We start from the raw sequence: 21,249 nt of genomic DNA on the forward strand, positions 1-21,249 counted from the left end.
TGCCGTCATGCAGCTGGAATGTTACTGAATGCGGCCATCATGTAGCTGGAATGTTACTGAATGAGACCGTCATGTAGCTGGACTGTTACTGAATGCGGCCGTCATGTAGCTGGAATTATACTGAATGCTGCCTTCATGTAGCTGGAATGTTACTGAATCCTGCCGTCATGTAGCTGGAATGTTACTGAATGCGGCCGTCATGCAGCTGGAATGTTACTGAATGCTGCCGTCATGTAGCTGGAATGTTACTGAATGCTGTCGTCATGTAGCTGGAATGTTACTGAATGACGCCGTCATGCAGCTAGAATGTTACTGAATGCTGCCGTCAAGTAGCTGGAATGTTACTGAATGACGCCGTCATGCAGCTAGAATGTTACTGAATGTGGCCGTCATGCAGCTAGAATGTTACTGAATGCGGCCGTCATGTAGCTGGAATGTTACTGAATCCTGCCGTCATGTAGCTGGAATGTTACTGAATGCGGCCGTCATGCAGCTGGACTGTTACTGAATGCGGCCGTCATGCAGCTGGAATGTTACTGAATGTGGCCTTCATGTAGCTGGAATGTTACTGAATGTGGCCGTCATGTAGCTGGAATGTTACTGAATGTGGCCGTCATGTAGCTGGACTGTTACTGAATGCGGCCGTCATGTAGCTGGACTGTTACTGAATGCGGCCGTCGAGTAGCTGGACTGTTACTGAATGCGGCCGTCATGTAGCTGGAATGTTACTGAATGCGGCCGTCATGTAGCTGGACTGTTACTGAATGCGGCCGTCATGCAGCTGGACTGTTACTGAATGCGGCCGTCATGTAGCTGGAATGTTACTGAATGCGGCCGTCATGTAGCTGGAATGTTACTGGATTCGGCCGTCATGTAGCTGGAATGTTACTGAATGCGGCCGTCATGTAGCTGGAATGTTACTGAATGCGGCCGTCATGTAGCTGGAATGTTACTGAATGCGGCCGTCATGCAGCTGGACTGTTACTGAATGCGGCCGTCATGTAGCTGGACTGTTACTGAATTCCGCCGTCATGTAGCTGGAATGTTACTGAATGCGGCCGTCATGTAGCTGGAATGTTACTGAATCCTGCCGTGATGTAGCTGGAATGTTACTGAATGCGACCGTCATGTAGCTGGAATGTTACTGAATGCGGCCGTCATGTAGCTGGAATGTTACTGAATGCGGCCGTCATGTAGCTGGAATGTTACTGAATCCTGCCGTGATGTAGCTGGAATGTTACTGAATGCGGCCGTGATGTAGCTGGACTGTTACTGAATGTGGCCGTCATGTAGCTGGACTGTTACTGAATGTGGCCGTCATGTAGCTGGAATGTGACTGAATGCGGCCGTCATGTAGGTGGACTGTTACTGAATGAGACCATCATGTAGCTGGACTGTTACTGAATGCGGTAACGCAACACACAAACATGGAGATGGTTGACACCGTGTCAAGCATGGAAGAAACACATTCAATAAACAATTATTGTAAGATCAAGATAGGGATATTTTATGAGTGCTTCTGTAAATTTATTGCATGCGCAAAGGGACACTACTCTGCTATGTGAACCCGTGGAAACCATGTGTATTGAGAGGCAGACTTGCGTGATGAGTGAGAGTTGCATGAGAAAACCCATTGTGAAATATTGTGAAATGGGCCTAACAAAATGTCAATCGTATCCTCTAAGAGAATTTTGAAAGTAAGAAAGGAACAAGTAATAGATGTGATGATGGGGGAATTGGCACGTTATTCATTATACTCACTGACATTTTGGCCTGATAACAGAGTTACTCGTCCATGCAACATAGTTTTAATTCATCTATAATCTTTCTTTTCCCACGTAGCGCGAGGGTTAATTTCGTTTGTCTGGAAATGTATGCCATTCAAATGTCATTATAATATCCAGGTGCATGTGTCCTCAACTATGGTTCACCGACATTTACTGTTATAAGCACAAGGGTTGGTTGGTTGGTTTGTTGTTTAACGCCGCACTCAGCAATATTCCAGCTATATGACAGCGGTTAAAAGCACAAGGAATGGATATTAACTTCGGAGGAAGGCCGTGGACGTGGACACTAATATTTACAGCCATTACCATAATTCCCATTATAAAGACGCAGGTGAACGTATGGATCAGTTTAACGTCGTGTGGAGCATGAGCAGGCTTAACCAATCAACTGTCCATCATGGCTGTGCTGCCTCAGTATTTCCATGATAAATTCGTTCCATTTTCTCTCCCATTTCTTCATAGCTTCCATTTTCTCGCTACTTGTCATTGCGCTATATCTGAAATAATAATAATAATAATAATAATAATGTATGAACACAATGATATTTCGAAAGTGGTCAAATGTAACAAATGTTATATTTGGTTAACACTTTCTCAGTAAAGTACAGATTCCCGAATGGACTCAAAAAGTACGAGAATCTGTACTTTACTGAGAAAGCGTTATCCCAAATATAATAATAATGTATTTTTTATTTTGCGCTCAATGCAGATTTCCACTTAGCTTCAACAAATATGTTCCAGATCTTTTCATGTTTTTAATCAAGGTGCTCACGTGATATGATGCACGTCGCGAATTAAGACCCGTTTTATTATCATATAGATCTTGATTAGGCGCCGCCATTTTGTTTGAAGCAAATGCAAGTGATATCAGACGTGGAATCTGATTGGTCAATAGGAGGAACATAGAAGGGACATAACTCGTAATAGCCACTGGTGGCAGGACGATCGAGCCCAGAAATTCCAGCCGTGTTCAGCAAGGGAGGAAACTGGACTTTTACAGTCAGTCAACTCCTTTGCCTCGGGAAGATGTGCTGATGGCAGAACGCGTCTTCTTCGTGTGACACAGGCGTCCCACTCAGGGTAGACGTGGCGGATGGCATGCGTACACAATGCGATATGAACGCATTCATAAGTATTATCTACTTTCGACTTGGAGTGTTTATATAGACATATTTATGACCAAGAATACACTTAAAGCGTTGGCAACTGTACCAGTAGTGATACACCAAAAACATACGGTTTCCACCTGTAGCGAATTATTGGCCCATTGGTTGCATATCATACATAGTGAGTGAGTGAGTATGGTTTTACGCCGCTTTTAGCAATATTCCAGCAATATCACGGCGGGGGACACCAGAAATGGGCTTCACACATTGTACCCATGTCGGGAATCAAACCCGAGTCTTCGGCGTGACGAGCGAACGCTTTAACCAATGGGCTACCCGACCGCCCCCATACCATACATAAAACGGGGTTTGAAAACTGAAACTCTTCTTGTCAAACGTAATGATAAACATGTTGGTCTGAGGATCGCTTCCCATGATAACCCGTGATATATATCACCGACTACTGTTTCCGCATTATTCACTACTGAGTACCCAGAGTGGTTTGTATTTTCGAAAGGGTCACGTTCATCCGTCGTGTCTTACTGTATGGAGTTGATGGCGAGTTGTTTCAGCACCTCCAGACCCGCATCCTCTCTCGTCATCGCCATGTACGTCATGTAGAAGTCATGTGACAGAGGAAGAGCGCCCCAAGCGGCAGGATCGTCACTACTTACAACTAGCGGGTAGTCGTTGGCAAACAGAGTTATCGCCCCATGGTTGCGCAAATCTTCCACCAATTTCAAAACCTAGTGCAAATAAAAATAATTATCACAACAATCTATGATTTTTTATTATATTTTGGTGAATAGAATTGGCATTTATCTGTAAATATACAATAAATATTTCATTCGTGAAATGAAACTTCTTTTCGGAACAACCTTCAGCCTTCCTCAATGACATGGTTTTCAGATTAAGATCAAGGACAGAACCATCGAACAGAACTTGTTTGTTTATCCTTTCATGTTACATGTTTATATCATCTCATAACCCGATAAAGTTGGCAAGTTCATTCATTCAAGATACATTCGTTATTTGACAGGAAAGACCAAATATCCCCTAGGTATTTAGTGTCAGCAATCATATCAAATATTCAAAAATTCTGTATAGATTTTAGCATTTGAGGAGAATATTTAACACATCCTTTTTTAAGATATTAAATGTTACATAGCAGGATATTGCTAGTATTTAAATATTGTTTTCCCGTACTGCCATTATTTAAAAACACACATTTAAGATGTAGTTTGAGAATGTATCAGTACGCGAAGCAAATCGGACAACAAACGCCCAAATGAGTGAGTGAGTGAGTTGGGTTTTACGCGGTTTGGGGCAATAGTCCAGTAATATCACCACGGGCTTCATACATTGTACCCATGTGGGGATATCGAACCCGGGTCTTAGGTGTGAAGAGTTAACGCTTTAATCACATGGCTACCCCACCTCCCAACGCGAGAATGTCAGGATACGACGTTTCCTATTGAATCCGATGTTTCAGCCTGGATGTGGTTAATGTCTTTGCATGTCCATGGGTGTTCTCATCGATTACTTAGGTAGGCTTCTGGATTCGTTGGGGACACGGTGGCCAAGTCGTCGAAGGCGCAGCACATTCACCTAGCGGAGTTTACACTGTGCGTACCGGAAATCCAGGTTTGAATCCCAGATTCGCCCTGATTATGTTTCTAGGTTTTCAGTAGTATACCATGGTAGCCTAGTGGTTAAAGCGTTCGCTCGTCACGCCGAAGAACCGGGTTCGACGTGGTAAATGTCTAAGAGCTTTCCTCCCATATCAAGCTGACCCACTGTGACATTACATAACTGAAATACTGTTAAAAGCGGTCACTCACTCCGCCCACTCATCCACTCATCCACCTCTTCATTCACTCTCTCACGCCAGATTAGTCAGCAGATTACTCCACACATCACCCACCTGGTTCGATATCGGGTTGACCTCAATAGCTATGTCTTTCTTTTTAATCATCTTCATCACTTCAGGGTGTTTGTAGAGAGCAAAGCCGTGGCCAATGCGGGACGTGTTGAGCAGGACGGCGTCCACGAGATTCAGATCCACTTGGCTACCCTCCCAATCTGGTTAGACAGTTGAAGGAATTATACATTAACTTAAATTACTTAAAGTACCCGCGAAGATCCGGATAGAGTAGGTCTTCAGCAACCCATACTTGCCGCAAAAAGCGCCTAACGAGATCGGGTGGTCAGGCTCACTGACTGGGTTGATGCATGACATCGTATCCAAATTGCGTAGATCGATGCTTATGATATCAATCACTAGATTGTCTGGTCCAGCTGGAATATTGCTGCGTGCGGCGTTAAACATCCCAAAACAAACAAAAAGTAACTTAAAGGAGTGAGGGAATTCATGTTGTGCAGCACCTCAGACGGCCGTAGTCCGGCTGCTGCAACACGTCACAGAGCCTGGCAACCCGACCCCCAATTCAGTTCTATCCTTACCAGGAGGACAGCTTCTGTGATCCCCCGGGGGACGGTAGGTCCGGGGTTCGATCTCCGGTCGCGTCCAGCCAAAATGCTTGTTGCTACCTTCCCTGGCGTTCGGGATTAAATTTCTAAAACAAGGACTGGTCTGCTCGGAGTCAGTAAACTGTGTATGAGTGGCGTGTTATCTCGGCTAGTACTATACCATCGGCAAGTCCAGCCTAGTACAAACACACGCACACACGCACGCACGCACGCACATGTGCATGCACATCGCTGTATAAGTGCAATAGTCTTGGACGCGACAACACTAAAACACAAACCTGATTCAATTAAGGAAGAGAAAGTTGGATCAACCTTCTCAGTCAGACAATCGACAATAGTGATAGACAATTTTGACAGGCAGCAGTAGATGTCTGTGTCAAGCATGAGTGGATTGTGTCAAGCAATAGATTGTGTCATGCAGTGATAAATTGTGTCAAGCGGTAGATTGTGTCAGGCAGTAATAGACTGGGTCAAACATGAGTGTATTGTGTCAAGCAATAGACATCCACGAGTACTTGGGGACACTTGCCTGTTTCCCCCGCGTGGAAGAAGTACGGTACAGAGACAGGGGGGTCCAGTGTGGAGGGATACAGCAGGTCATCCAGATAGTAGCTCAGTGGCTTCCCCGGACCTTCCTGACCAATCAGATCGAAGCCACGGATAATGTCCGAGTATTTCTGTTGATATTTTATGTAACTTTTTATATCATCCAGAATGTCGTCTCTTTTGAAAAATCTGAAACAAAACATTGATATGTAAAAAACAAAGATATAAATTGTCAATGCAAGAGAAAAAACATCCTCGAAACAGATTCGACTTGGCGTGGAGGTCAAATAGTCTAGTCTAAAAATTAAATGTTTGGGTTTCTTGATTATATCATTTTTAAAGTTATGGGACGGGTGTGTGGGGGGGGGTGGGGGGTGGGGGTGGGGGTTATCTTTTTTAAAACTGGAAATAAGTTGGTTTGTGCAGCATTAAATACGACTGAGGACATGTTGTCTCTGTGTCACCGTACACGAGATAGTCTGCTGCTTCAAAAGATTTGTACCGCCTCCGTGGCCTAATGGTAGAGCGTCCGCCCGTCGCGTCATACCAAAAGACGTTAAAAGATGGCACTTGTTGTTACCCTGTCTGGCGCTCGGCATGAAGGGGCTAAAACAAGAACTGGTCGGCTCGAAGTCAGTATACTGTGTCTGAGTCGGGTTTTCATGTTAAACTGCGGCATGGTATCTCAGTGGGCTAGCACTATAAATCGGCATCATTCTGGACTAGCACAAGCAGCCACACAAACACACGTGCATGCACGTCGCTATATAAGTGTAATAATATTGGCCGCGACGTTAAACCCTATTTCACCTTACCTCACCTCACCTCACCTCACCTCACCTCACCTCACCTCACCTCACCTCACCTCACCCCACCCCACCTCACCTCACCTCACAAGATGTGTACTGTGGCCCAAGCTCGCCTAAAAGGCAACTATATTACAAGTAAAAGATTCGTGACTCCTGGAAATACGACACACCGTCACGGGCATAATACCATACTTCAACGTCGTAGCATAGGAATGGATGATGCTGCCATCCCGGTCACCATAGAACACACAAAGGCGTTCGATTTCTAATGTCTGCTGTCCCCCGCCATAATATTGCAGGACTATTGCTAAAGCGACGTAAAACCACACTCACTTTCAATAAGAGTGTAAGAAGTTCGGGGCACAACACCATGTTTGACTCACAGTTGGGATTTTGTTAAACATGGAAAACTATTTCGGTTTGTGCTTGGATTGCAATACTTTGCTATAGATTGCTACTGTTCAGATTGAGAGACCAACCATTTGATATTCTGGAGAGAGTCTGGGGTTTAGCATCGAGATCAATTTTTTTTTTCAGATGCAGCTACAAAAATTTCTTTATTTAAAATTATGAGCGTATGAGAAAACACCCTGCAACAATGTAATTCTTTGCGGCAGGCTATTCTTTTTCAACAGTCTGGAGCATAATTACTTTTATTAAGCATTTTCGAGACAATGTATTTTTTGCGATAATATCCCAGAAACACCCCCACCCCACCTACCCAACACACGCACACACACACACGCACGCACACAGACAGACACACACACACAGACAGACAGACAGACAGACAGACACACACACACACACTAACTCTGTATGATTCTAGTTGACTCGACTTACCTAATACCGCTCTGTATCAACTTGCATCCTATGAAGTCTGGATGCGCTGCCATGTAGTCGTTGACAGTGTCTCGGTACGTCAGAAGCTTGTGTTCCTGGTCATGCTTGCTCCCGTCGAGCTCATACAGCTGGAGGGTAGACAGATGGCCGTATATGGTTATAGAGGCGGGTTGTTCAACACGAAGACCTACGTAATCTGGTTGAATGTAAAAGGCGAACATGTCGTGCTCCTTCAGGGAATACACCGCCTCAGTGGTCATGTGGATAGAGCGTCTGCCCGGAGAGCAGAGGGTCGCTGGTTAAACCCACGGCCGCGTCATACTAAAAGACGTTAAACGATGGTACTTGTTTCCCAGCCTGACGCTCGGCATTAGCGGGCGGAAACAAGGCCTGGCTTCTGTTAGCTCCACGCAGACTCACCGGAGATAGTGTAGCTCTAATGTATATGTACCGAGCAAGCTCAACGCAGACTCACCGGAGATAGTGTAGCTCGGATATCTATGTACCGACCTACTGCTTCTGCTAGCTCCACGCAGACTCACCGGAGATAGTGTAGCTCTAATATATATGTACCCAGCAAGCTCAACGCAGACTCACCGGAGAGAATGTAGCTCTGATATCTATGTACCGACCTATATCATGCAGACTCTCCGGAGATAGTCTAGCTCGGATATCTATGTACCGAGCTTCTGCCTAAGCTATATCCAAGCAGTCTCACTGAAGACAGTGTTGCGCTGATATCTGTGTACCGAGATTCTGCTTAAGTTATATCCACGCAGACTCACCGGAGATAGTGTAGCTCGGGTATCTATGTACCAACCTACTGCTTCTGCTAGCTAGATGCAGACTCGCCGGAGATAATGTAGCTCGGATATCTATGTACCGACCTACTGCTTCTGCTAGCTAGATGCAGACTCGCCGGAGATAGTGTAGCTCTGATATCTATGTACCGAGCAAGCTCAACGCAGACTCACCGGAGAGAATGTAGCTCTGATATCTATGTACCGACCTATATCCACGCAGACTCACCGGAGAGAATGTAGCTCTGATATCTATGTACCGACCTATATCATGCAGACTCTCCGGAGATAGTCTAGCTCGGATATCTATGTACCGAGCTTCTGCCTAAGCTATATCCAAGCAGTCTCACTGAAGACAGTGTTGCGCTGATATCTGTGTACCGAGATTCTGCTTAAGTTATATCCACGCAGACTCACCGGAGATAGTGTAGCTCGGGTATCTATGTACCAACCTACTGCTTCTGCTAGCTAGATGCAGACTCGCCGGAGATAATGTAGCTCGGATATCTATGTACCGACCTACTGCTTCTGCTAGCTAGATGCAGACTCGCCGGAGATAGTGTAGCTCTGATATCTATGTACCGAGCAAGCTCAACGCAGACTCACCGGAGAGAATGTAGCTCTGATATCTATGTACCGACCTATATCCACGCAGACTCACCGGAGAGAATGTAGCTCTGATATCTATGTACCGACCTATATCATGCAGACTCTCCGGAGATAGTCTAGCTCGGATATCTATGTACCGAGCTTCTGCCTAAGCTATATCCAAGCAGTCTCACTGAAGACAGTGTTGCGCTGATATCTGTGTACCGAGATTCTGCTTAAGTTATATCCACGCAGACTCACCGGAGATAGTGTAGCTCGGGTATCTATGTACCAACCTACTGCTTCTGCTAGCTAGATGCAGACTCGCCGGAGATAATGTAGCTCGGATATCTATGTACCGACCTACTGCTTCTGCTAGCTAGATGCAGACTCGCCGGAGATAGTGTAGCTCTGATATCTATGTACCGAGCAAGCTCAACGCAGACTCACCGGAGAGAATGTAGCTCTGATATCTATGTACCGACCTATATCCACGCAGACTCACCGGAGAGAATGTAGCTCTGATATCTATGTACCGACCTATATCCATGCAGACTCACCGGAGATAGTCTAGCTCGGATATCTATGTACCGAGCTTCTGCCTAAGCTATATCCAAGCAGTCTCACTGAAGACAGTGTTGCGCTGATATCTGTGTACCGAGATTCTGCTTAAGCTATATCCACGCAGACTCACCGGAGATAAATTAGTAGCTCTGATATCTATGTACCGAGCTATATCCATGCAGATTCACCGGAGATAGTGTAGCTCTAATATATATGTACCAAGCTATATCCAGGCAGACTCACCGGAGATGGTGTAGCTCTGTTATATATGTACCGAGCCATATCCACGCAGATTGACCGGAGATAGTGTAGCTCTGATATATATGTACCGAGCCATATCCACGCAGAGTCACCGGAGATAGTGTAGCTCGGGTAACTATGTGCCGAGATTCTGCTTAAGCTATATCCACGCAGACTCATCGGAGATAGTGTAGCTCTGATCTCTATGTACCGAGCTACTGCTTAAACAAATCCAAGCAGATTCACTGGAGATAATGTAGCTCTGATATGTATGTACCGAGCTACTGCTTAAACATATCCAAGCAGACTCACCGGAGATAGTGTAGCTCTCATCTCTATGTACCGAGCTACTGCTTAAACAAATCCAAGCAGATTCACTGGAGATAATGTAGCTCTGATATCTATGTACCGAGCTACTGCTTAAACATATCCAAGCAGACTCATCGGAGATAGTGTAGCTCTGATCTCTATGTACCGAGCTACCGCTTAAACAAATCCAAGCAGATTCACTGGAGAAAATGTAGCTCTGATATTTATGTCCCGAGCTACTGCTTAAACATATCCAAGCAGACTCACCGGAGATAGTGTAGCTCTGATCTCAATGTACTGTACATTATCCTCTTCAAACTCCCTCAGTGCTTGCTGTAAGTAATCTTTGAAGATCGGTGTATAGCGATACAAGCCATTGACGATCTTAAAATACAGGCCAAACCTGCGCCAAACATCGTTAACAGTGACGTAGGTGGAGTGTGGGTCGTCAACGATGATGCTGATGTTTTTTATAAGTCTGAAAATGGTGCATAGAACTTGATATATTTCTTTACAACAGTATCATTAAAATCAGATCTTTTGCTCTGACACATTATCTCTCTGTGTGAAAATCTTATGAATTCTTCCAACTGATTGGAGGACGCGTGGGTTCTTTGGCCAATCAAAAGTCAGCTTTCTAAAACAATTCGGATTCATTTGTGTGCCACCTTGATTCCCAAATTTCGGTTTTGTACAAACGAAAAGAAAAGCAGTACACAAATATTCCTACGATGGTACCCTCTATTTGGGTGCAGATGAATTGACTGGATGTATAAAATATCCACAACTTTATAATTGCGAGACCGTGATAATCTACATTCGGAACTGAATGTTTTAGTTCGTTTTCTAGAAATCGTATATGATGGTCTGATGGCTTTGTCTCATCGAACCGAGAATTTATAAGCCTGGGCTTTGATTGGCCGATTAGAAAGTTAACCTCCCATTCTGGTGTCGTCAGATGATCACGTAGATATCGTATCGTATCGGGGTAAAAGATAATGAGATTGTTTTGACACATTTAAGTTCAAACCACGCATGTGTCTAGTACTGGAGTATGGACACTTTCATAACTTATTTGGCCCATTTCCCAAATTTAGCGGGCCAAACGCTTCCTTTGAAATAATATTTTTGATTAATCTAAATTATAGCAACCCTTTGTGGAGAAACGTATTCAGTATGACTCACTGCTGGTCAAACAACTGAGCGTTCCCTGACCGCTCCCGCACGTGCTGCACGCTCTCCCACTGACAATCTGCAGGAGACAATGATACTTCCACACATGAACGGAATATAGTCTAAACAACACCATCTAAAACATAATTCCGTGACACATTATTCACAATATATATCACTCTATACAGTTATCAGGCTGTGGGGTCATTTACGAAATAGTATATGATAGACGGTACTTGCTGTTACCCTGCCTGGCGCTCTCCCTTAACGGGATAAATAAAGGACTGCTCGACTGTGTTCGAGTGGGGTACCCATGTCAAACTGAGGCATAAAATCTCGGTGAGGTACTCTATAATGCGTAATTTTCAACATGATATCCCTGCTTCTCAATACACTTATCATATCGATAGTGAAGCTTTTCAATTCCAGTCAGGAAGACGTTTTCCGAGGCCTGAAAAACCCATTAAGGGCAGCTTTGAGGTCATCGTTGTCGCCATACAGCTTTCCGCAAAAGATTTCTTTCAGTTTAAGAAACAGGTGGAAATCACTTGGTGCCACGTCTTGCGAGTATAGAGGATGAGAAAGCTCTTCAAACCCACATTGTCGCACAGCAGCCTTTGCAAGTCGAGAGGTTGAGAAGAGGCATTGTCAACAACGACAATATATCTTCTTTATCTGTAAATGTTCATGTATGATAGTTTCAGTGTATCCATGGCTAAGATCTGTGTCTTCCTCAAGTTATGCAATGGTATACGTCTATCTGACAAGTTTTGTTTATCTCCTTGACTGAAACATCATTGATGGAAGTTGAGGGAAGTCCAGACCTAGGGTCATCATCAAGACTTATTCTCACAGCCTTAAACATAGCTGCCCAAAGTTGAACGGTGGAATAGCTGGGGCACTAATCCCTTTACACTTGTGACATGCGGTCATGAATTTCTTGGGGAGTTGTTTTCTCCAAAGTTAAAAACTTGATGACTGCTCGGTACTCGTCCTTTCCCCTTTATATGATGATTTGGACCCCTATCACGTTCAACTGGGTGTCACTTATATATAAACGGCCTCAACAGACCAAATACAAATAAACTACTCAAACAATGTACCATATCGGCTAGTTCACTTTGGTATGGCCCATAGTTGAAAGTTAGTCAGGCTTAGAACTCTTTGACCAGCCTTCGTACCACACGCACGCACACACAAACACACAAACGCACACACACACACACACGCGTGCACGCACGCACGCGCGCACGCTTACTTGCACGTCGCTATAAAAGTGCGATAATCTTGAACGCGACGTTAAACCCCATTTCAAATCATCTCCCTCAGAAAGCGACCTCGGCGTAGTATATGTAAACAAATGTGTCTCACATGAGGGTTGAGGTGGAGTGTCGTAGAAGTGCATCTGCAGGTGTCCCTGGTTGTCGTGGCACATGTAGCAGTTAGCTCTGTACGTCACGTTCTTGACCAGCCAATCCAGACTTGTGATGGCAGACCCATGGGTGTGTAGAGCGCCACCTAGAGGAGATAGATACTCGTCACGCAAGTCTTGCAGCAAAGACCTCCTCCGTGGTCTAGTGGTAGAGCGTCCGCCCGGAGAGCGGAAGGTCCGCGGTTCGATCCCCTACCGCGTCATATCGAAAGACGTTAAAAGATGGTACTTGTTGTTACCCTGTCTGGCGCTCGGCATTAAGGGGCTAAAAAAGGATTGTTCGGCTCGGAGTCAGTATACTGTGTCTGAGTGGGCATGGCATCTCAGTGAGCCAAGCAGCCACACACACACGTGCATGTACGTCGCTATATAAGTGCAATAATCTTGGACGCGACCCCATTTCACCTCACCTTGCATCAAAACCCACCAAAATAAAAAGAAGAAGATCCGGGGTAGGTAGGTCTTCAGCGATCCATGCTTGTCGAAATGGTTGACTATGGAATACTAGAAGGGACATTGTCGCATTGTCGCCCTTCCAAAAACAAGCAAAAAGTGTCAAAATTAACCAAAGCGAGACAACGCGACAATGTCCCTTCTAGTAGTCCATACTTGACTAACGGGGTCGGATGATCAGGCTCGCTGATTTGGTTGATGCATATCAACGTATCCCAATTGCGAAGATCCCAATTGCGTCCAGACTCGACTATTTACAGACTACCGTCACATAGCTGGAATATTTCTGAGTGCGGAGTTAAACATTAACAAAAAGTAACTTAAAGAGCGAGGGAATTCATGTTGTTCAACACCTCAGACGGGTATATTCACAGTCATATATCAGGGCAGTCTGTACCGAAATCTGGGAATTCAGCTGGGATATTGCTGAGTGCGGCGTTAAATAACAAACAAACAAACAACTGACAATGTTCGAGTGTCATCGTCCTCCGGCGGCATTGCGCAATGTTCATACTTTCAATCACCGGTTGACTTAATTAAATACATGACGTCGTGGTGTAGGTATACACATGTTGCAAAGAGGGCGTAAAACAGCATTCAGTCACTCACTTATACTATTCACGTATAATCATTTAACCATAGATCGACTAGATTCTACGGTCTCCCCACAACAACATGGGTTCCAATAGCAACTACACAAATTAGAAAATAAAGTTCATTTTGACATGGCTAGTATTTTTAATAATCATTCAGCAACGTAATTAATGGCAGGTTGTTTAACTATAGCAGACGCATGTCATATTTAACTGCAAATATACCTATCGCTTTTCTAAGAGATTGAGGTAACATGGGAAAGATTATTTTTGTATTTAAGACGGGTGCGTGTAGACATGCACCTGAAAATATGCAGTAAAGCAAGGACATGCACGTGTAGACATGCACCGGGAATTATGCAGTAAAGCAAGGACATGCACGTGTAGACATGCACCGGGAATTATGCAGTAAAGCAAGGACATGCACGTGTAGACATGCACCGGGAATTATGCAGTAAAGCAAGGACATGCACGTGTAGACATGCACCGGGAATTATGCAGTAAAGCAAGGACATGCACGTGTAGACATGCACCGGGAATTATGCAGTATAACGAGGACATGCACGTGTAGACATGCACCTGAAAATATGTAGTAAAGCAAGGACATGCACGTGTAGACACGCAGCGGGAATTATGCAGTATAGTAAGGACATGCACGTGTAGACATGCAGCGGGAATTATGCAGTAAAGCAAGGACATGCACGTGTAGACATGCACGTGGCATTCTGTAGTAATTCAAACACAGGTACATGTTTATGAAGACATGCCCCGGCCGACTTAAGAAGGTAAGTGTAACCTGGCCATAAAGGACTTGTACGTGTGACAGTGTACCTTGAAATAAAGGACTAGTACGTGTGACTGTGTACCTCGAAAAAAAGGACTAGTACGTGTGACTGTGTACCTTGAAATAAAGGACTAGTACGTGTGACTGTGTACCTTGAAATATAGGACAAGTACGTGTGACAGTGTACCTGGAATTAAAGGACTAGTACGTGTGACTGTGTACCTTGAAATATAGGACTAGTACGTGTGACTGTGTACCTGGAAATAAAGGACAAGTACGTGTGACTGTGTACCTGGAAATAAAGGACTTGTACCTTGAAAAAAAGGACTAGTACGTGTGACTGTGTACCTGGAAATTAAGGACAAGTACGTGTGACTGTGTACCTGGAAATAAAGGACAAGTACGTGTGACTGTGTACCTTGAAATAAAGGACAAGTACGTGTGACTGTGTACCTTGAAATAAAGGACAAGTACGTGTGACTGTGTACCTGGAAATAAAGCACAAGTAGGTGTGACTGTGTACCTTGAAATATAGGACAAGTACGTGTGACAGTGTACCTGGAATTAAAGGACTAGTACGTGTGACTGTGTACCTTGAAATATAGGACTAGTACGTGTGACTGTGTACCTTGAAAAAAAGGACTAGTACGTGTGACTGTGTACCTGGAATTAAAGGACTAGTACGTGTGACTGTGTACCTGGAAATATAGGACAAGTACGTGTGACTGTGTACCTTGAAATTAAGGACAAGTACGTGTGACTGTGTACCTTGAAATAAAGGACTAGTACGTGTGACTGTGTACCTGGAAATAAAGGACAAGTACGTGTGACTGTGTACCTTGAAATTAAGGACAAGTACGTGTGACTGTGTACCTGGAAATAAAGGACAAGTACGTGTGACTGTGTACCTTGAAAAAAGGACTAGTACGTGTGACTGTGTACCTGGAAATAAAGGACAAGTGCGTGTGAGTGTGTACCTTGAAATATAGGACAAGTACGTGTGACTGCGCACCTTGAAAAAAAGGACAAGTACGTGTGACTGTGTACCTGGAAATAAAGGACAAGTACGTGTGACTGTGTACCTTGAAATATAGGACAAGTACGTGTGACTGCGCACCTTGAAAAAAAGGACTTGAACATGAGGAAAAGGAAGTGACATCATATATCCTGGCATTTATTGTAGTAGGGGTGGAAGCAGCACCTTTGACAGAAGTTTGGTAAGTTAAATCTAACTTTTGCACTTTATTGTAAAATTCAGATCCCTTTTGTTAATCTTTCAGTTAATGTTAATGTATGAGTTTTATTCAAAACAGTGATTTCCTAAAAGTATTCTGCCAAGAGATGAAGGTCATTTTGTCACATGGTTATGCCATACAGCCTAATGGCAAAAAGATGCAAGAGTAGCGTCAGGGCGCATTGGGACACCCAGACCGGGGTACATTGGGACATGTTCCAATGCACCCCAAACATGTGATTCTAAATTACCAGCATGTAATCATTATTATGAATTCAAAATTACTTTCACATTCGCTTTGGATTTGTTTCTAGAACTTATCGCTTAAGAACGTATCACATGAAATATCAATGAAAAATATTTTTCTAGTAGGTTAAATGACCTATTACCTTGACCTTCCAACTGAGCTTATTGGGCTGATCTGCAGATATCTTTCGGTCAAAGAATTAGTTATATTCTGACATTTAATTACTAGTTGTTTCTTTGTGAAGTTAGCGTCCTGAAAAAGAACTAGTTGTATACAGACAAGATCTATCCAAATTTCTTTCGCCATGACTTTGTTAATGTCCCAATCCACTCAAGTATGTGTCCCAATGCATCCCAGGATAGGGTGCATTGGGACGGAAAAAAAAATTAATTAATCATTGTGTCTCAGTTAATTTCATGTTTGTGATTTTTTTTTGGTTCAGCTATTCATTATAAAAGTGATGAAAAGAACATGTATCTATTTCTTTATGAATCCATTTCAAGTGGGATATAGACTGGATAATACACATTTTGTGACCGTGCACCAGGAATACAAAGAATACCTACCCTTTGGCATACGTTTGATAATCTGGAAGACTTTGCTGGAGTCTATAAGTTTCTTCGATTCAAAGAAGTTGATTGCTGGGGGGAAAACGGTTCCGTTGACCCGGGAATCTTCAATCTCCGCACGCTTGGCTTTTATTAATAGATCACTAATCAGGCCCTCCTGTTTGTTCAAGACAAGGGAAGATCCAAACATGTCGGACTCCTCACTCTTCATGATGCGCTGTCTTTCCGAAGTATATGCCGATATCGACATGCAGTCAATGTGCAGAAATAACACATTTAACAGCAAAAGAGGAAAATAGGGTTTGAAGCACGAATACGTCATTTTAGGGGCAACTGGTAACACTGTGGCCAGTCTTGGTCTCTCCTGTCTCTCCTGTCTCTCCGAGATAAGATTACACAGAGCTATATCACCTGGAATATTACACGATTTCGAACAAATCTTCCACTGAAAAATACGTAGAGATTATAATATGAGCATGTGTTTCGTTTCTGACACTCGTATCGTAAGATCAGTACGACACACATGTGAGTGTAATATATAGAGATTTATTATTACGGATATGTGTGTCATACTGATTTTACGAAACGAGTGTCCGCATTTTTGCATTTCCCGAGCGAGAGCACGACGTTTATAAATTCGGGATGACACACAGTATGACATTAGGCATATTTACTTAAACATATTTACTCCCCTTAATAAGCACCTACCCAGAGTTCCATGCGACCATGGGGGGAGGGAGATATTAACACGGGTGAACATGTTTCCTTTTCCCCATTCACGAGATGAGAGAAGGATGAGAGAAAGATTTCAGGAGACACATGGAATATCCTATTTATTACATACTTTTTGCGTTGTGCTCTACCGGACAATTAACTTATTTCATTACAAATGTCAAACCTTGAACCGTAGATTCTTCCTACCTACACACAGGGACGGGTCACCATCCCTTGCATTTGCGACTTAAAAAAGTAGTTTCCGAAGTTGTTTAAAGGGAACGATTCCTAGAATGATAGCATACACATGTATATGTTTTTCGGCATTGATACCGTCGTGATTTAGGAATTGTTTGATATTGCAACAAGAGAAATACCTACTCATGTTTTATTAAAGTATTGAAATACGAATAAATACATTCATAAATTTGGCTCTAGATTTAGAGACATAAAACGTAAATGTATGAACGTCATCTATTTGGGGGAGCTTTCGTAAAATTCTAAATATACTCAACAACAAAAGTTCCTGTGACACCAATATTTTAGTGTATTTTTCAAACAAGTAAAGTTTGGTTTTCAATATTGTAGTACATGTATGGAATCAAGTCACAAAAACGCAACTGCTACAGAAAAGCATGCATTCCATGCAAAAGTTTACATTTATGCAAGCCCCATGCATTTCACTACCCAAGTATGGGTATAAAAACATGTGCGTTAACGGGATTCCATATGCATTGTTTAGCATCCTGCTGACAACAACCACTCAGAAAAAAAACAAAAATTACGCAATTATTCAACATTACGAAATGCCACGCCTGTCCGAAAATGAGTGTCTGCGAGCCATTGGCATGCTTGAAAAAGGATTGAGTCAACGTGATGTTGCAAGACAATTTAAAGGGGCACTGATCTAACGCAATTCCCCGGGACTGGTTGTTGCCTTTGTTATTGTTTTTTCCCAGTGAGTACCCGGATGTAGAGCAGAAATCTAGACTAGCTCGCGACCTCTGTTGCGCCATTCGTAAGCGCATTAGTCACTTTTATGGATACCGGTAGTAATAAGAGCGTATGGTCACATTGATCAGCAAAATGAAATACAGTTTTCGAGATAATAAGGAAATGTAGGTATCTTTGTGGGTAGCATCGGTAATGGTGACGAAGTTTTGATAAGTCACTTGCTTGGTAATTTTGCGATTTTCGTTTACACTAGTTTGACTTGCAATACAAAGTAAATATTTCATCTGAGCATTGCTTTTTTTTATAGTGTGTATATTTTTTTACTGTCAAAATGTGTAACATATTTATTAAACGTCTAAATATTCAGTTATTTTACAAAGTGACTGAACAACATTTCCATCTGTATTATTATGATAACGAATTCCAAACATTTTGATGTTTAATATCATCACCGAGAGACTGAAAATGTAACGTTGAAAAGTACATTTCTATGTTGTTTGGCTTCTAATCCTACATAATAATCTGTTGTGATGTTTGTAGGCCCTTTCGATCGTCTTAATCAATCTGGACAGATTTTTTAGTCAAAATGACATTTTACATTTTACACATTTTATAAATTGCCTGAGAGAATCACATTTTACAAATTGGCGGTAATCTATACACGCTTACAAAGGAAATGACCTGTGAAAACAACGTCTATCGCGCATTGAAGAATTTCCCAACCAAGACGTAGAGAAACAAGAACGAATCGGTTCAAATGAAGGAAAACAAAATGCAAATACCATAATTACAACTTCCTTGTTCGAGGAATGTATCCGTGAATATCCACACAAAGGAATAATATCCCACTCATCTGCAGCTATACAAAATAACTTATTCGATGTCACGTGTTTCTGTAACTATCAAATATTCTAAAAGATATATATCGTTTCGGGATATTATAACCAGTGTTCGTTTCTCAACTGATCACTTGGATTGTTTCAGGTGTTTCACATAGGTGTCAAGTCTCAAGGGTTGGCTGAGAAAGGCCACGTGACAACTATTTTCATTACGTCCACGGTTCCTAAAAAATCCACTGAGTTTGATAACAATGAGCAACCAATCAACGTATTATCAGTTAACCCTTTGAACAAAGTATGTTGTTTTTACATCGGCACTTCACGCCATGATATGAGTGTATTCCCTTTGTTTTAGTAAACCTAGACATGTAAACACTCACTTTTGACATATCCACTGTGCAAGATAACAGTGATTAATCAATCAACGTATTTTCTGTTAATCCTTTGATGACTAGGAACGATCCGTTGATTTACCAAAAAAAGTAAATCAACTGATCATTCATCTCTTGCTGGGCTGCCACGTGCATATTACATAACGCACATTTCACCTCACTTCAAACCTGGATTTAGATTGAATAATTACCCCAGACACAATAAATGCCAAATGAGAACATTTGTCAGGTAATCTAAGTGGTGCTACCACTAATTGTACCTGTAATAAATTCATTAACTGAGCATCAAGTGAATGACGACAAATACACAAGTGTAGGGTTATACGAGAAAACGTGGATGACAACAAGGGAGTAGTAATCGTATTATCGACGCAATCCGAAAACCGAAAATGCTTTCACTGCATGGATACTTTTTTTTAGTATTAAACTATAACCATCTGGGGTATTTCCAAATGACGACTTCCGATGAGCTCCGCCGTTCTTTTTGTCTGTTTGTTTAGGCTGAAGAAATTAATTAACATGCGCCCTTTGTCGAAATCTTTATAGATCACAGTTAACCAATCAGTGTTTATTCAAAAATGCGTAAAACAAATATTGCCTCCAGCCTCCAAGTGTATTTAGCAGTCCTTGCAGACGGTAGCCCAGTCTCTGGTCACGCTCAGTTGCGTTGCGTATCATCCGGGTACTCACGGGGGAAAAAACAATAACAAAGGCAACAACCAGTCCGGGGAATGGCGTTAGATCAGTGCCCCTTTAACGTCCACAGAAACACCATTTGGTGTTTCTGGCAATTGTTGGCAACAGACGAATGCAGTCAGAGACCATCCTCGGAGTGGCAGGCCACGCGTAACCAATAATCGACAAGACAACTGTATTCGAACAACACACCTACGAAATCAATTCCAGCCAGCAACAGGGACTGCAAGAAGCATCCCTGGACTTCGACGAATACCTTCACAAACCGTACGTCGTCGCCTCAGGTGTGCAGGGATTGTCGCCAGAAGACCCGCCAGACGTCCCATTTTGACAGGAAACCACCGTCAAGCATCACATTTCGACATGTCTACTACTAAACGGTTGAACGTATGCCGCTCTTTGAATGTTTTGTTTTAAGATAGAGCATCAAACACATGAGCATAGAAAGAGAAAACTAATATGTCTTGACTATGTAAACAAAAGCCACAAAACCTTCTCCATAATCATCAGAAATCTCTGCTAAAGCAAAGTCCATTGTACGATTCAGACTTTATCATCAGCAATTGTTTAGGAATCATCCTGAAATAATGATGACACCAGCTGATCGCGAAAAGGTGTGGATACAACCCACACCTTCGAAACACGCAAAACGGTTAGTCATTTGTTCACTTGCGAAAAGCTGGGAACATGTTTTACAAAACAGGGAATTGCATCAGACTTAATTTTGGTCACTGATGCAACAAGTGCCGACATGTCTGCTATAAAACATCAAACCCTGATCAACAACGGTCGTATGCCGCTCTTTGTTTTTTAAGAAAGAGCATGTTTGAATGTATCTCAAAAGTTAAAGTGAAATGTAAACTGGAGCTGGACCACCAAAGGTTGGAGCTGTTGGAACATTGCTCGACATTCAGGGAAAGTTGACTATCGGAATGTTGACGCCATCCTTATCATACAGTCTTGCTGGTGGGTAAATCTGCATGAAAAGCCGATCTATAAGAAGAGGAGCATAATTGGTGTCCACGGGAATGCCAATAACTACTTCTTGCGTACATGTTTAATCCCCAAACTTCACTATAGATGTTTT

General features: G+C 42.8%; 1 protein-coding gene across 1 annotated transcript; it reads right to left on the bottom strand.

The window, feature by feature from the left end:
- Window positions 1–1,483: 1,483 nt before the first annotated feature.
- Window positions 1,484–16,952, bottom strand: LOC139461958 (adenosine deaminase AGSA-like). The gene is made up of 9 exons (XM_071243447.1): window positions 16,565–16,952; window positions 12,627–12,773; window positions 11,268–11,334; window positions 10,350–10,560; window positions 7,582–7,709; window positions 5,913–6,118; window positions 4,818–4,975; window positions 3,437–3,639; window positions 1,484–2,284 (listed from the first exon to the last, which is right to left on the bottom strand). Exons 1-9 carry the CDS (start codon window positions 16,887–16,889, stop codon window positions 2,164–2,166), a joined length of 1,566 nt encoding a protein of 521 aa, XP_071099548.1. The 5' UTR covers window positions 16,890–16,952; the 3' UTR covers window positions 1,484–2,163.
- Between the last annotated feature and the right edge of the window lie 4,297 nt (window positions 16,953–21,249).

This window comes from Haliotis cracherodii, unplaced genomic scaffold (assembly GCF_022045235.1).
Source record: "Haliotis cracherodii isolate W230 unplaced genomic scaffold, xgHalCrac1.p SCAF_15, whole genome shotgun sequence".
Lineage (NCBI taxonomy): Eukaryota > Metazoa > Mollusca > Gastropoda > Lepetellida > Haliotidae > Haliotis > Haliotis cracherodii.

Excerpts from the sequence above, each read along its gene's own strand:
- LOC139461958 (XM_071243447.1), bottom strand. The coding sequence starts at position 16,889 with ATGACGTATTCGTGCTTCAAACCCTATTTTCCTCTTTTGCTGTTAAAT. Across the intron at positions 4,976-5,912 it reads CTTCCACGCGGGGGAAACAG|ATTGGGAGGGTAGCCAAGTG; the intron begins GCAAGTGTCCCC and ends CTGTCTAACCAG. Across the intron at positions 2,285-3,436 it reads CTCGCCATCAACTCCATACA|ATATAGCGCAATGACAAGTA; the intron begins GTAAGACACGAC and ends TTATTATTTCAG.